This window comes from Crotalus tigris, unplaced genomic scaffold (assembly GCF_016545835.1).
Source record: "Crotalus tigris isolate CLP2741 ecotype Arizona unplaced genomic scaffold, ASM1654583v1 scf7180000023618.1514416, whole genome shotgun sequence".
Taxonomy (NCBI): domain Eukaryota; kingdom Metazoa; phylum Chordata; class Lepidosauria; order Squamata; family Viperidae; genus Crotalus; species Crotalus tigris.
Genome location: NW_024100082.1, coordinates 654,725 through 671,161, shown reverse-complemented (window position 1 = coordinate 671,161; position 16,437 = coordinate 654,725). Strand labels below are relative to the sequence as shown.

General features: G+C 34.8%; 1 protein-coding gene across 6 annotated transcripts in view; it reads left to right on the top strand.

Moving 5' to 3' along the window:
• Positions 1-16,437, top strand: part of CUNH1orf116 (chromosome unknown C1orf116 homolog) — a 38,358-nt gene that overhangs the window by 9,939 nt on the left and 11,982 nt on the right. The window contains exons 1-2 of one of the 6 annotated variants that reach the window (XM_039320089.1): positions 5,581-5,663; positions 10,294-10,362. Coding sequence is in view for 1 of the 6 variants with exons in the window: in XM_039320086.1 (XP_039176020.1) it covers positions 5,477-5,560 (84 nt within the window). In the remaining 5 variants the exon portion in view is untranslated. The other 5 variants (XM_039320090.1, XM_039320091.1, XM_039320086.1 and 2 more) reach the window with 5 other exon arrangements.

Below are 16,437 nucleotides of genomic sequence, written 5' to 3'. Positions count from 1 at the left end.
ATGGGGCCACCCAGAGATACCAAGAGACCAGTTCCTGCTGCCCCAGCCCCGTCCTAGCCCTGCTAGCCACCCCAGGGTGTGCGCACAGGAGGCAGCATGCAGGGGTCGGTGGTGCCCAGCAGCAGCTGCAGCCTGCTGACCCCTTGGCCACCCATCAGCCAGTGTACCCTAGGATGCCGTAGTCCACGCAGCCCAGGTGGATCCAAGTGCTGCAACCTCTGAGCTGGCCCTCCAAACGGGAAGGAGGTATGCAAAGATAGTGGGGCTGTGGTGAGGCAGCCCAGCTGGCTGCTGTCATCACCATGCTGTGACCCCTGTCCACTCAGCCCCCGCCATCCAACTTCGTCCTCCAGCTCCACCACACACACATGACAAGCTTCTCACCAGCCGCCACACCCCTGACAGCTCCAGTAAACGGGAAGGGTAGGGAACCCTCTATCCCCAAGAGGCAGATGGGACTCCCCTCCCTGTTCTGCCCAAGCCCAGCCCCAGAGCTGCCCACATGTGGCTGGATGCCCCCCAGGAAGTGGTGCCAGGCCAGGTTGTGGGGTCCCAGTGCCCTGGGAGCTTGAGAGCTGGACTGAGTACTCCCCAGGGACTCGGGCAGCCTATGCTGCCCTCTGGGGACCCCAAACACAGTCCAAGGGGGATGGTGAGGCTCCAATGCACCATGTCCCAGTGCCTGCCCTATCCCGCCTCCTCCACTGAAGACCTCCAGATCCCTCCCATAGCCCTACCTGCCCCCCCACAGGCACCACTCTGAGTGACATCAAGCCGGCCACACCCACCCAGCCATGCCCACCTAGCCCCCCAAGGGCAACCACACTGCTAATGAGGCCCTCAATGAAATCAAGTTTCATTGTAATGCTTAAAAATTTGTGAATCCTTTTGAATTTTCAATATTTCTGCATTAAAAAATATTACACTAGGTCATACTAAAATTTGATCTGTTCTCTGCACAACACCAAAAACATAGATAAAGTGGACTCAAACAAATGAGCCAAAGTATTATACTTGTTCTTTGATTTATTGAGGAAAAATTATCCAAAGTTACAGGGCCAGGAAAATGCTAGGCAGAGTACTAGTGCATTCCTTTCTATGTTTGTATGTCCCATTGTGTGCATGCTTACTTTCTTGTAATCCCTTCCTCTCCAATGAAGGTAAATACATTAATTCCCTTCTGGTTAATTATCCCAAAGGGCAGAGAAGAGGGAAAAGTGGAAGCTGAAGTAAAATTATAAGTGTAGTCACAGTGATGTAATTTTCCATTTAGCAACAACATCACTTAGCACCAATTGTGGTCACTAAACAAGAACTACCTGTATCTAGTTTTAGGACAAGTATGGAGAACAGATGTTTTAGGTTATTTTTATACAGAAATGTTGAAAATTCAAAAGGATTCATAAACTGTTAAGCACCACAGTAGCTATTGAGATAGAAGTCATACATTTTTCAATATTGCTGTGTCTTAAATGCTGCAGTCCTCACCTTTGGTGTGCTATATAATATATAAATAAAGTCTTGTATTTCTTTGCAACATTCACTTTCATGGATACATTTACATAATGATTGTACAGTTTAATGACAATTCTAACCTGATGTCCAAGTGTTGTCCTTTCAAAGCAGCAAATAGTGGTAACTAAAACAATACAGTGACTTGGCATGGACCATTTAAGTTGTATTTTAGCATTATCAATGTGCACTGTGTTTTACAAAACAAGACTCTGATCTAAATACATTGTTTGAATTACAAAATATCAAAAGCTATGTAAGTTGCATAAGTTTGCAAAAGGTATGACTTTCTCATAGAACAAAAGAAATGGTTAATGCCACAAAAGTATCTTGCCCAAGAGAAAGATGTATTGATTCTAATATTTGAATGCTCTTTATTCATGCTTGGTAACCTATTGACTTCGGTAATGTATTGGTTTGATGCCAAAAAGTGTTAGCTTCCCCTTCCCCCACCAATCAAGGCAATTTTTAGTTAATAATTAAGAAAATGGAATGCTAAACATGTTTGCAGTAATGACATCTGTGTGCCAAGATAATATTACTTCAGTGAACTGGAAAGGACAAGATTATATATATTTCAGTATTTCAGTGTTAACATATAAAAATCTGTTCTAGAAACTACACACACACACACACATATATATATTCAGTTTCTAAAACAGATTTCTATATGTTACTGTTGAAATGTTTGATTAATATTCCTGTTAACTAATGGCATGATTTCCCTTCTTTTACATTTACAGTTGTCTCACAGATTCACAATACAGAAACATAATCTTGATCTGTTCCCATTTATTTAAGTGGGACTTGCATCGAACAAATTATTGGTAGATTGTATTTTATATCTGGAAGTGGAAGGACTGGACTGAATAAGGAAGATAAATACCCAAAACTCCACAGTCAGCATAAAATTTCAAATATAATATACGTTTTGTGGCAATCCCATTCAATTTTATTTTTAGAATCACATGTAGGCTCTTATACAGAACAAAACTGAGAAATCATAGTAAAATGAGTAAAGAGTAAACTTTATTAATTTTATAAATTTAAAATAGATACAAATTTTCTAACAGTTTTCTAACATTCTTTTTAAAAAAGTACATTGCTCAGGCACAATTTTAACTCACTACATAATGTTAATAGAGACTATTAACCAGCTAGAAGGTTGACACTATGATTTGTATTTCCTGTTTTCTGAAGATGAATATCTACATATGATTTATTTTGGGACTGAGTTAATAATTCTGAGTGCATTTGTGACTATTCTGAATGTTTTAGTGCAAAGGAAATATACAGGAAAAATATCAACTTCTGCCAACCCCTAATCTTTAAGGCATGGTATGTTAGTCACCTAGAATAGTGAATCTGTGATGAATTCACATATATTCCAAACCACATCCTAGAAAGAACAGTTTAATAAGCAGGAACATACTGGAGCCAACGCTATGGGTTTCTCTTTGAAGATATCACTAGCAAACTATGCAGAAGAACAACATGCCAAATTTAGGTGGTGCCTGCTAATGCTTATGAGACATTTTAAGAAAGAAATATAAACTTTTACATTTGGAAAAAAGGGCAGGATGGTATCTTATTACAAGCTGGAGAGAAAGGAGGATCTTCGTTTTTATTAATCCATTGATCTTCAGTTGATGGAATGAAAGAAGAAAATGTAGATGGATAAGTAATCAACTTTGTAAAGTAGTCCTATCTTCTAGATGGGTACTTTTTCTGCAAAAAATAATATTGCTGAATGAAAAAAAATTAGTTTCAACATTCTATTTACAACCAGGTAAATGCCAATTCTCTCAGGGAAATAGGATAATGGATTTGCTTTGTTTTGATTTCCACATTTGGCATCTGCACATATTTATTTTTAGGCAAAAATGGCAATGTGCTAAAAGAATATGCCCAATAGATCGTTACTGGACTTTTTTCAAATTTCTGTTGCTTTGTATTTTGTTTGTTTATTTATTTAACAAATGTGTATGGCTGTCCAACTCACACATGGTGAACCCATGTTTTAGGTTAACGTTTACTTGATTTGAGATACATTTGACTGAGAAAAAGTTCATTCACATTTATTCTTTTAAGTTCCTTGCCTAAGTTAAGTACTGTCTCTGAGAGGCAAAACATTTATCCGTTGTAAATTGGAATAAACAAACACAGAAGAAACAATGTCATCATTTACTACAAATTATTATTCTTCAGCCTTGAAGAAGTTTTTTGAATGAGAAGTGAAATATTTTCAAAAAACCAAGAAAATCCAGTTGCCTTTTGAAAAAAACACTTTTGGAATAGCACTGAATAGCACTGTTAAAGCCTACAATACAAGCTAAAGCTATAATCCTTTGAATATTTACTTGGCATGCTTTCTTTTGAATTTCATTATGAGTAAATTATGCATAGCAAAAATGTTTATATATGTGTGTGTGTGTACATGCATGTGTCCCTTATGTCAGGATCATGGTCTACTGGATATACACGAAAAACTTATTTGGTGCTTTAGGCTTAAAGCCTGTTACATAGAGCAAAGATAGAATTCATAAATTACTGTTAACCAGTCACATATATATGGCACCAAGCTATCATCTAGAGATTAACATTTATAACAACAGTCCCTTCTTCTAAATCAATGCTAATTTCATACAAGCAAACATCTGTATTATCAGGAAAAAAATGAAAACACTTTAAAAGTCTTTATGTATCCACATGATAGCAAACCAAAAAAACTGGAAACTATCTTAATAGGGGTCTCAGAAACCCAACAATCCCAGGACTGGAACCAAAGCCAAGTTTTAAGAACTTTCCAGAACTCTAGGAGAGAGGGTACAGTCCTTCTCTCTGGGTCAATGATGTTTGACCCAGAAAAAGCATGTTTCCTCAATCCCACAAGATGACCACATTTAATAAAAGGGCCCGGGTGCTCATCCATTTTGCTGGAATGCACTGGGAGAGTAGAAACAACTGGGGACAATGGTCTCTCAGTTATCCAGGCCCTATGCCATGCTGGGCTTTGTAGATAATAACCTGTACTTTGGCTTGCACTCAGAAAGCTGAGTGGCAACCATTGCATGCCATGTAGCTGAAGTGATACATGGACACATCGAAAGGCACCTGTTACCCAAAGATACCTGTTACTGCTCATATTGCTATATTTTGAACTAACTGTAGCTTCTCAGTATTCTTCCAGGACAATCCCACGTAGAGTACATTGCAGTAATTCAACTGGGTGGTGACCATGGTATGAGTAACAGTCTGAAGGACCTCCCAATCAAAGAAAGGGTACAGTTGGCACACAGGATGAACCTATACAAAAGCCCACCTGGGCACAACTGCCACTTGCTTTTTGATTTTCAATTTGAGTCCATTTCATTCAATATATCCAAAACATAGAGATTACAGATAATCTATTTATAAAATAGGTGGAGAAGTCATTAATAAATAAGCAACTTGTAATCAGTAAAGAATAAAGCACTATATATCTGTGTTTATTATTTACTGATTGGATTTAGATATTTTTTTATGAAAAAAGCCATAGATCTGAATACAAATACTTGCAATTTTTTCATCTTCTTATGCCAGGTAAATAGGATTAGATCCATATACAGTTACAGTATTCCTAGAGTAGGTCTACTAATATCAAAGGAAGTTAAGTTATGCTTAATATAATATACTTTGACCTTAGTGGATTTTATCATGACTGTATACTTTCAACCTTGCATGGCTTCCCTTTTGTTCTACTCTTGCTCCCGAAATTTAAAAAAAAAAAAAAATCACTCATTTCCTGCACTTGCTAAGGAAATCAGCCCTAATCAGCATTTTAACTACAAAAGCATTTAACCTTAATAACACTCAGTTTTTTTTTTTAAAAAAAATGTTCATCTGTTTTGCTTCATTTCTGGGTGCTATTGTTTGCAATAGAAGAAGCCAAGAACTCTGTAATCTTGCCTCTCCTTTTCTTTAGGAAACAGCTGGAATGAAGAGCTTAGGGGAGGAGTCAGCTTCAGGGTGGAGAGAGAAGAAAGACAGGAGGAATTTACCTGTCTAGGTAAGTCAGTGGGAGGTCAAGAACAGAACAGAGAAGGTGGTATAGCCTGTTTGATTTGTTAGTGCATAGCACTACGTGGAGTTGTTTTCATTTCCTAGTGAAGGTGAGTTAAACTCTAACTAAACTATGTTTGCTTAAAAGGATAAGGTGCGTTACTGTATTTATTTGTTCTTTCTTAGCTTTATTCTCACTTATACCTTTGAGCTGCTACTAAGTGATTGTGGAAAGGCTAATTGCTCCTTATGAAAGTAAGTCATACCCAGTACAAACTTTTCTTTACAAAAAATTCCTGTTAGAATCAAGAGAACAGTTTTTACCGCATTAAGCAGATTCCAGTTTTAGAACTATATGTATGAAATAGCTAAGAATTTCTTATGCTTACTGTGCAAAATTACAAAACAATGGGAATCTGTTTCTATATTAAGATCAGGTATTAGTTTAAAACACTGAAAGATGGAATTGAGTAGAAATGCTTTTTGTTATAAAATAGCTATTTATTGTATCAGCAATAGGAAACAAAGGCTACTTTAACTTAGCTGTAATTACGGTATAAGATATTTGACTGAATTTATTTTTAATATGGCATGAGGGTGGAAATTTATAATTTATTAGTTGAATGTAGTGAAACAAAAGGAATTGTAAATTATTTTAATTAGATATTAAGATAATTGGAACTATGTAGCTGTAATTGGTGGTATTAGAGACTTGTCTTTTGTCCGTATGGGGTCAAATGACTTGTGCATACATGTTGGAGTTCTGTCTTGTTCTGAGATGGTTTAGCAAACATGAAATTGAAATGCAATTAAGTAATGTAGATGCATTTTAGTGTCTGTCTTTTGCATTCAGATAGGCAAGGCTTTATTCAATAAGTATTGTAATGAGAAGAAAATAGTGCAAGTGGGCAGAGTTGCATAGAATTTATCATTTATCTGAGTATTTTGCATATTATATTTTTAATTGTTCAGCATCTTTTAGAACATATATGTATTTTGTGCCTCAAAATACCACAAGACCATGCCACTGAGATTCAATGCAAGCAGTGTTCTGAGGGAGTGCATGGGACTTTATGTGGCCTGTACAATAAAGTGTACGATGATTTTGGTAATTGTTTTGTTGTATGACAAATTCTAGCAAAATGAGATATTTCAGGCAATTAGATGTTGTATTATAAGAAACTATATATAAACCACAATAATATAATAGGGAGGAGCTGACTTTATAATATTGACTCAAGTTATTGTGAAGTATAGCAAAAAAAATAGCTGATGCTAAAACAGGCTTCTGCAATTTACAGTGGAATGAGCTGAATATAGTCTTTGCAATTTGGATTGCCAACTTTTTAGTTTTTTTTAACACACAACAAAAGTAAGAGTAATATCAAGCTGCTATTGGCTATGTTCATTTGAGTGGATCACAAATAAGGCAGGTCTACGAATGATGTGCTTAGCTAATTATTAGAAAACATTATTGTAAGAATAAAGCTTAATTATTCATATGAACTTCCAGCTTCCTCTTGTCCCACAACAACAACCCTGTGAAGTAGGTTGGTTTGGGAGAGTGTGGCTGATCCAAAGTCACCCAGCTGGTTTTCATGGCTAAGGCAGCACTTGAACACACCATCTCCCATTTTCTAGCATGGTTCCTTAATCACTAAACCAGACTGGCTCTTGTATTTCACTAGGAACCATAGAAACATAGATTTAAATGTTTATACAGGGATATATTCAAAGAAAAGTTACAATATAAGTATTCAAGTTAAACTGAATGGCAAATGAAGTGAAAATATATTGACCCTTGCCACATTTACTGCTTGTTTGTTTATTATTTGTTTGTTTGCTTATTTGACATATGCCACCCATCTTGCCTAGAGCAATTCTTCTGGTTCTACATTATTATACAAAATTTATTTCTCCAAATATTGCACTTAATTTCAGTACAGATAGTGGTCTTTTGGTGATTATTTTATTCTTTTTCTACATTACTAATAGCAATAGCACTTAGACTTATATATCGCTTCACAGTGCTTTACAGCCCTTTCTAAGTGGTTTACTAATGTTACATTCTGGATATTGAACCATCATTAATAAGGCAATTTATTTAAAAATCTACAATAAAATGGTTCATTTTAAAACAAGATAATCCAAATTATAAAAGTTTGAATGCATATCTACACAACAATTAAAAGCAAATTTATTTAAAAGGCAGCTCTGCAACTCTTATGTTGAAATAAAACGCATTGGAGGATAAGGCAGAGTTTCATGACTGATAGTAGTTTCTCAATGTCATCTGATATGTCTTCTATGGCTCTGTTTTACAATTCACTGATTTAAAAAAATGTTGTCCCAGGTATGAAGGTCACATGAAAAGGACTGATAACACTTCCTTGGTGCAGTTAGCTCACATATGTATTGTTGATATCATAAGTGTGGGCGCACCTAGTTTCATTTCCTCAAATATGTAACCAGAAAAAAAGTACGGCTGTGCCCTATGTTCAGAAGTTTGATACCCTGAGACCTAGTATTTAAGGATATTAGTTAATATTTAATATAGATTTTAGAACTATTCTAACTACTTTTGTTAATTCTTAGAGTTCTGTGTTGTTCACATTTCTTTATAAGCGAACTGATTTTTGCCATTCACAGTAATGTCAAGTCTTGCACAAGATGGAGAAAATTGGAACCACACCTTTCAGCTCGCTACCCTTACTTTTGAATTTCTCTCTTAAGAGAGAATTGAATCTAGAGAGCTTGTTCAGACATTGGAATTGGACCTCTCAATAAAACTTAGTCTTGAAAAAGACGTTTAGATTTGTTGGTATTTGAAGCAAATGTAATTGGGGGGAGGAGACAAAACAACTCATGCACAAAGCAGTTTGAATCCACAGCAACATGCATGGGGCTAAAAATACAGACTTGGGTGATCCACAGATTCAGAAATACTATTTAGAAGCAAATATTTTTATTCTGACAATTGAATGACACAAATCCCACCTCAGAAACAATAAATGAGGTAAGCCAATTTAAGATCCTGAATTCAAGTACACACCATGATTATTTCAGGGGGAAATTATACTCAGTTGCTTCTTTTGCTCCTTTTTCTGCTGTATCTTATTAAAATCTTTTTTCAAAACAAAAGTAAACAAAAGCTCTGGTAAAAGAAGGTTAGTGTTCACTCTATACTATTGTATTCATTCATGATTTGCACCACTAGGATGTTCTATCTATGTTTTTACTGGTGGATATATATATGTATATATATATATACACACACACACACACACACACACACACACACACATTAAAAGGAGTGTTTTTTTTTTACAATATATGAATGAGGAGCACAATGGCTCACCAGTTAAAGACTCTGAGATTGTCAGCTGCAAAATTGACAGCCCAGCTTTGAGTGTAACATAATGAGCTTCTTTTACTTGTCCCAGCTTCTGCCCACCTAGCAGTTCGAAAGCATGCAAATGCAAGTAGATAAATAGGGACCACTCTGGTGGAACAGTAACAGCATGCGCCTCTATGTATAGTCACACTGACCACATGATAACTGAAATGTCTTCAGACAATGCTGGCTCCCTCAGCTAGGAAACCAAGATGATCACTGTCCCCTAGAGTCGAACTTATCTGGACAGAGGAAATCTTTACTTTTACAATATATAAATGATACAGAAGCTCTATTTTTCCAATAGCTCTAGGAACCAGCTGCCATAAATTTAATGGAATATAAGAAAGTATTCTACATCCAGACTCCCATCGATATATATTAAAAAGTTCTGAACTTGTGCACAGAAACTGAATACCTGATAAATGAAATGAAGGAAAGGAGACCAAAGGACTATGCTAAAAAGTGCTTAAGTCATCACCTCCATCCTCATTAAAGAACATAAATAGTGGGGAAGCATTTAGTCCAACTCTGTAGCTTGTCAAAATTTTTGTTCCATATAGAAGTATGATGGATGGATGAGACCTTTTAGTCTTCAGTGCTTCTGAATCTGACTCCTGCCATGCTTGAGAATTTGAGGAAAGCTCTTAGAAAGGGGAAAACCTTTGGAACCCTGTGATGAATTTCAAGGGCTTCACCCTTATGCATTTAGAGTTTAAAGTATGAGATGACTGCTTTATAGATCAAATTCATTGTAATTATATCTGGGTGGTGAGAATCTCTTGCTTTTTAGGTAGGATATTATTTTGGGGAAATGCCTAATGCAAAGGCTTTGTAAATCTACCAAGTCATTTCTGCTTCCTTCCTTCCAGTTAATGATATTATTGTGTATCACTGATGATCAAGATAAAGAATATTTGTTTATGAGAGACATAGTTTTCTATTCCATTAAGGCAAATGTAAAGTGTTCATAAATCATCCATAAATAAATGAAAACATTGAAATTTGCACCTGAATAGTACAGAGGTATTTATGATTTATATTTCAGAATCACCAAAGTAGAAAATAAAATTAGTTATAAAAATTGATGTATATCACAAGTTTTCAGTTTATTGAAGTTTAAAATTTCAAAATGCTAGGAATGATTTTAATTGGATTTTTCAAGGAACAGACTGGGATAACTTATCTTGGCTGACTTGCCCTGGCCGACTTGCCACGGGACAGCCTGCCATGAGACAATTCAACACAGGATAACTTAATGCAAGATAACTGTATTGTTATATGCCACTGTTTCTTTCACACTATTTTGATTTTTGTCATTCACATTTCATTTTGTCCCAGTACAGTTATTTCTCATTGAGTTGTCCCACAGCGAAATGTCCCACAGTGAGCTGTCCCACAGCAAGTCAGCCATGGTGAGTTGGCCGTGATGAGTCAGCTGCAGCAGGTCAGCTGTGGCAAGTCAGCCAGGGTGGGTTGTCCGAGACCAGGGGTGTCAAACTCGCAACATCACATGACGTGTCACGACATATCGTGATTTTTTTTCCATTGCCGGCAGTGGGGTAGGCATGGTTTTGGCATGACGCATCTGGCCCATGGGCCAGCAGTTTGATACCCCTGTCCTAGATTCTCAAGGAAAATGCTGTGGGAAGTGATGCTGAATTAATGTAGTTCAATGTTTATAATTATCATTCCCAGAAGCAAAAATACTAAAAAAAAGTGCTTGAAAGTTGGAACATTGGGTGTATACATGAAAAATTCCAGTTGTTCATATCTTTGTGCCATTAGATGGTCTACGTTCTATCACTGTTGCATTTCTTGATTCATTGTCAATGCAGAAAAAGACAGCAGCCTTAAACAGCTCTCTTTTTCATTATAACCTCTGTGGTGAGTCTCTTCCCTTTTTAAATAGTGTTTTTTAAAGTATTATAATTAAAAAGATAAAAACTAATACAAACTTAAAAAAATAAAATAATAAAAATATAAAATAGATAGTGTAGAAAAGGAAAAATAGAAACTAAAGAAAAAAATAAGAATATAGTAAAGAGAAAGAAAAGAAATATGTAAAGAAATGATTTCTCTTTATATCATTTTTTAAGTCTACAAGCTTATATTTAAAATTTCTTTCATGAAGGACTAAAGTACTATAAAGCATGTCACTCCAAAGGTTCTAAAGTTCTTTTTAGTTATAAGTTAATTACTTTCAAGCATGATTAAGAAATGAAGCTCATGCTAACTTTATATCCATAAAGGCTACTTTACAGCAGTAAGCTTGGTGGAAAAATCCCCCAACTCCAGCCACTCAACTCATAAGCTAATTGCAAAAACCTCACAAGGAGTAATCATCTGGATTGTTAGTGGGTAACCTCATGATCACTTCTTCTGGAGAGATTGTGCCTTCCAGAATTCATCTTTTGGCTGATGGTCTCCACCCCAGTGCCATTTCCGCTCCTTCAAAGATATCTGGTTCACCATAAATTCTCACCAGAAGTCTGCTGGATTTCTTCCCCTTGATATATAGTAGTTAAAAACTAGGTTTATACCATATGTAATTTTCATAAAAATTTTAACGCACCCCAACATGAAGAAATAAGTCTCCTTTTGAGAAACAGATCCTCAAAATTGTACAGACAGCTATAATCCCTGATTGAAATAAAAATGTTATTAGTAGTTTCTTTACTAATGAAAAATGGAAGTTGAATGTGTTTTTTGTCTGTTTTTGTACAGAGTGATAGATCCCACCTTGTTTTATTCTTATTATGTATTACTGTTTATTATATTGTGAGCCGCCCAGAGTTGATGTGAGAGAGTGAGCCATCCATGTTGGCTGGTGCCTAAATTTAATTTAAAAACAAAAAACCTACACCTACATATTTTGAAGATGTCTAATGCAAGAAGTCTGCACTTTTTTAAAAAAGAAACCTGGCATATTACATAATAGTATAATTCTTGAGATTTCAGTTTGCTTTTTAAAACAAACATACTGAAACCCATTTCTTGATTTCCAATTATACTCAATAAATCAGGAGGCAAAGAGATCTGGATTTCTGAACTAAAATTAGGAAGAAGGTGGGTGGGCTCCAAATTGATCAGAATGAATGTTATGATTGACTCACTCTTCTGCAAATCTACTTTTAGACCCTTTTCCTATATTAGAAATGTAAAACTGATGGAAGATTGTTTTACCCAACTTCTCTATAACAAGTATTGAATATTGTAACACAGGACAAGTAATTTGATTGAAAGTTGCCTGTCTATAACAAGAGGAAATGGGATTAATGTTGATAAAGATTGTTAAACTTAGACTTAGGCAGCCACTTGTAAAACAGGACTGGCAGGTATTTAGCACCTTTGAATAGCTGTCAAGGCCTTGACATAGTGTTCTGTTGGCTCTTTACCTATGCTCTCTTATAGATTTTTTTCCATGCTGATGCTAGATGATCACATTTGGAACCTTATGAGAAATTTAGAATGGCATTCATCTTAAGAGCTTTGCTGTTTTATTATGTGAAAATTAAATACTACAATCCTAGCCTCCAAAATCCTGTAATCTGAAAGCTTTCCTCTTTGCTATGTAAGACAATTCACTGGAGTGATGATGTATTGAGATGTTTTTTGTACATTGATTGGACACACCCTCTAGCAAAGGTGGCATCACTGTATTAGATGTAGCCCAGTACAACTAAGATTAATAGTATGTATATGTAAGAGGAATAGTCTTCTCATCTTTTGTGGGAAGAATTTATAGAATGTGACACAAGCTTGGGGTGGAGCTAAAAACATGACTTACTGGAATAAAGCTTGTGACCACACCATCACAAGGTAGTATGGCCTAATGTATTTAACAAAGCTTGGGAAGGGAGTGGTAGAAAAGCTCTCAGACAGATTTATTCTTTACAGTGCTATTAATTGCTTAAGCAAATGCAACACAATTATGATATTAACATTAAAATGTATCTTAGATTAAGATTCAAATCTTTTCATTTTGGATTATTTTTACATAGTCAACATTTTCAGTTAGAATGCCCAAAGATTGAATTTCTGTGCTTTTTATTTTAAAAGGTAGAAAAGGAAGATCAGGAGAAAATAATAGGACAGAATTGCAAAGAGTTAGATAATTCACTGAAGACATGAAAGGTAGTACTAGTACTTGACACCATCATGACTTGAGACTTGCAAATGGACAATGCCAATATGTTGCAGAAATGCATATTCTTATTCTATAACTTACTAAAGACATAGTCTAAGACTGCATTCTCACTGAACTTGCTTAGAATTAAAGTCTGTAGTTAGCTCAGATACAATATTTTTTTTATTTTAAATTTTTTAAAAGTTTTACAAAAAACAAAAAACAACAACACCAAAAAATAAAACAACCCTCCCCCAAACCCTCCCAAACCACCCCCCTCCATCCCCCCCCCCGAGCTTCCCAGAACTGAATATAGGCTTAATTAAAATTTTAAAAATTCTAAAAAAAATTAATCAACTTATAAGGTAATTAACAATAAAATATATATAACAATAAAAACATAAGCATTAAAAAATACTTAGAAAAAAAAGAAAAAAAAGAAAAAAAGAAATAAAGGAAAAGAAAAGAAAGAAAGAATACAATCTATAAAATATCAAATTTAAATACAAGTTATGAAAAAGCTAAATGGTATTTTTTTATAGCCAATTTGTATTGTATGAAATTTATCCATTTTTCCCATACGGCAAAAAATTTCTCTTGTGATTGCTCCTTTAAAAAAGCCGAAATCTTTGCCATTTCCGCCAGATAAGAAACTTTAAAAAACCACTCTTGCAAGGTAGGCAAAGATTCCTTCTTCCAATATTGCCCTACTAACAGCCTTGCAGCTGAAATTAAATTTAACATCAGTATAACCTCCTTAGTATCACAATCAGTAACAATACCTAACACAAACAATTGTGGAGTAAATTTTACCCTCCTTCTAAAGATTCTTTGAATATTCCACCATATCTTAATCCAAAAAGCTTTTATATTTTTACACGACCACCAGATATGATAGTAAGTAGCATCCAAACATCCACATCTCCAACATTTAGGCTGTAAGTCAGGATACATACGAGACATTTTTTGTGGATCAAGGTGCCATCTATAAAACATTTTATAAAAATTCTCCCTTAAGTTCTGGGCTTGCGTAAATTTAACATTTCTCACCCAGATAATTTCCCAGGTGTCCAATAGAACTGGTTCACCAAAATTTTGTGCCCATTTAATCATACAATCTTTGATTAATTCTGATTCTGAATCCAGTTCCACTAGAACCCCGTAAATTCTCTTAATATGAGTTCGCCTTTGATCTTTTATTTGTTTAAAGAGATTCTCATCTTCTCTAAACAAGCCTGTATTGCTATCCATCTTCCATCTATCCACTATTTGTCTATATTGAAACCATGAATAGGTAATATTTTCATGTACTAAATCTTCCAAAGATTTTAACTGCCAATTTTGACCATCCCATTTAAGTAATTGTGTATAAGAGACCCTATCCATTTTAACTCCTCTCCTTATCCCCTCTATCGCATGCCCGGGTATAGCCCATAATGGTATTTTAAAATCACTTTTATAATATTTCCTCCAAACCCGAAGTAGAGGAATCCTTATAATATGAGATTTAAAAACCCGATCCACTTTTTTATTAAAAATTAGATAGGCATGCCATCCAAAAAGTAAATCCCAACCCTCCAAATGGAGTATTTCTACATTTGTTAAGTTTACCCAATCACTAATTAATCTTAAAACCACAGCATCATAATATAATTTCAAATTCGGTACCTTGAGTCCACCTCTCTCACGGAAGTCCTGCAAAATTTTGAGCTTTACCCTTGGTTTCTTCCCTGCCCAAATAAATTTATTAATACCTTTCTGCCATTCATTTAAATTAACCTCATTCTTTAAAATGGGTAGCATTTGAAACAAAAAAAGAAATTTTGGTAAAACATTCATTTTAATCACTGCAATTCTTCCCATAAGAGATAACTGTAACTTCTCCCAATTCTTCAAGTCTTTCTGTACCCTGACCCACAGCCTTTCATAATTATATTTATACAATTTTGCATTAGAAACAGACAGAGTGTCCCCCAAATATTTTATCTTATCAACAACCTCAAAGTCAGTCAAATTAACCAAAATCTGCTTGTCCAGATTAGTCATATTTTTAGGTAATATTTTAGTCTTATTATTATTAATTTTAAAACCCGAAACCCGTCCATATTGATAAATCAATTGTAATAACTTTACTACAAAATAGGTAGGTTGAGACAAAGTAACCACCAAGTCATCTGCAAAAGCTCTTAACTTATATTCTTTTTTGTTTACTTCTATTCCTTTTATTTCCTGCGACTCTCGAATTTTAATCAGCAAAATTTCCAATGTTAAAACAAACAGTAACGGTGACAATGGACATCCCTGTCTTGTACCTTTTTCTATTGCAAAAACCTCTGACAAGCCCCCATTAACAATAATTTGTGCTGTTTGTTTTTGATATATAGAACCAAAAGCTTGTAATATTTTTTCTCCAAAGTTCATCTCCTCAATTACTCTTAACATAAACTGCCAATTCAATTGGTCAAAAGCTTTTTCAGCATCTAAAAATATCAGCCCAGCAGAAATTTGGTTATTTTTATCTAAATATTCTAATAAATTAATAACTTGTCTAACATTATTTTTCATATACCTACCAGTTATAAAACCCGATTGATCCTTATGTATAAGCTGATGCAAAACCCTCATAAGCCTATTCGCTAAATTTTTTGTAAAAATCTTATAATCTACATTTAAGAGGGATATAGGCCTATAATTCTTTGGTAAGGTAAGATCTTGATCCTCTTTTGGAATCAAGGATATAAAAGCACTGCGCCATGACGGAGGAATCTCTGAACCCTGTAATATGTTATTAAAAAGCTCACATAAAGGTTGGGTCATCTCTTCTACTAAGGTTTTGTAATAAATGGATGTCAAACCATCCGTACCCGGCGCTTTACCTAGTTTTAATTGTTTAATAACTGTCACAATTTCCTCATTAGTAATTAAATCATTAATTTCTTGTTTCTGATCTTCTGTTAATTTAGGAAAATTAGCCTCACTTAGATAATTATTTATATCTAAAATTTGTACATTAGTACTCTTATATAATTTTTGGTAATAATCTAAAAAAGATTTCTTAATCAACTCCTTCTGATACACTAATTTGCCATTATAATTTATTTTATCTATAGTTCTCTGTCTCTGTTTCTTTCTTAATTGATAGGCCAACCATCTCCCTGGTTGGCATTACAAAATGTATTTTGTTTCATAAACAGTAAGTTAGTTGCAGTTTGATCAGCCATCAGCATGTTAAATTGTGTTTTTAACAACTTTATAGATTCTTTAATCTTTTCATCTATAGGATTTAGAATCAGAGATTTTTCTTTTAATTTAATCTCATCTTCCAATTCCTTACGTTTCTGGATCTGCTTTTGTCTATGGA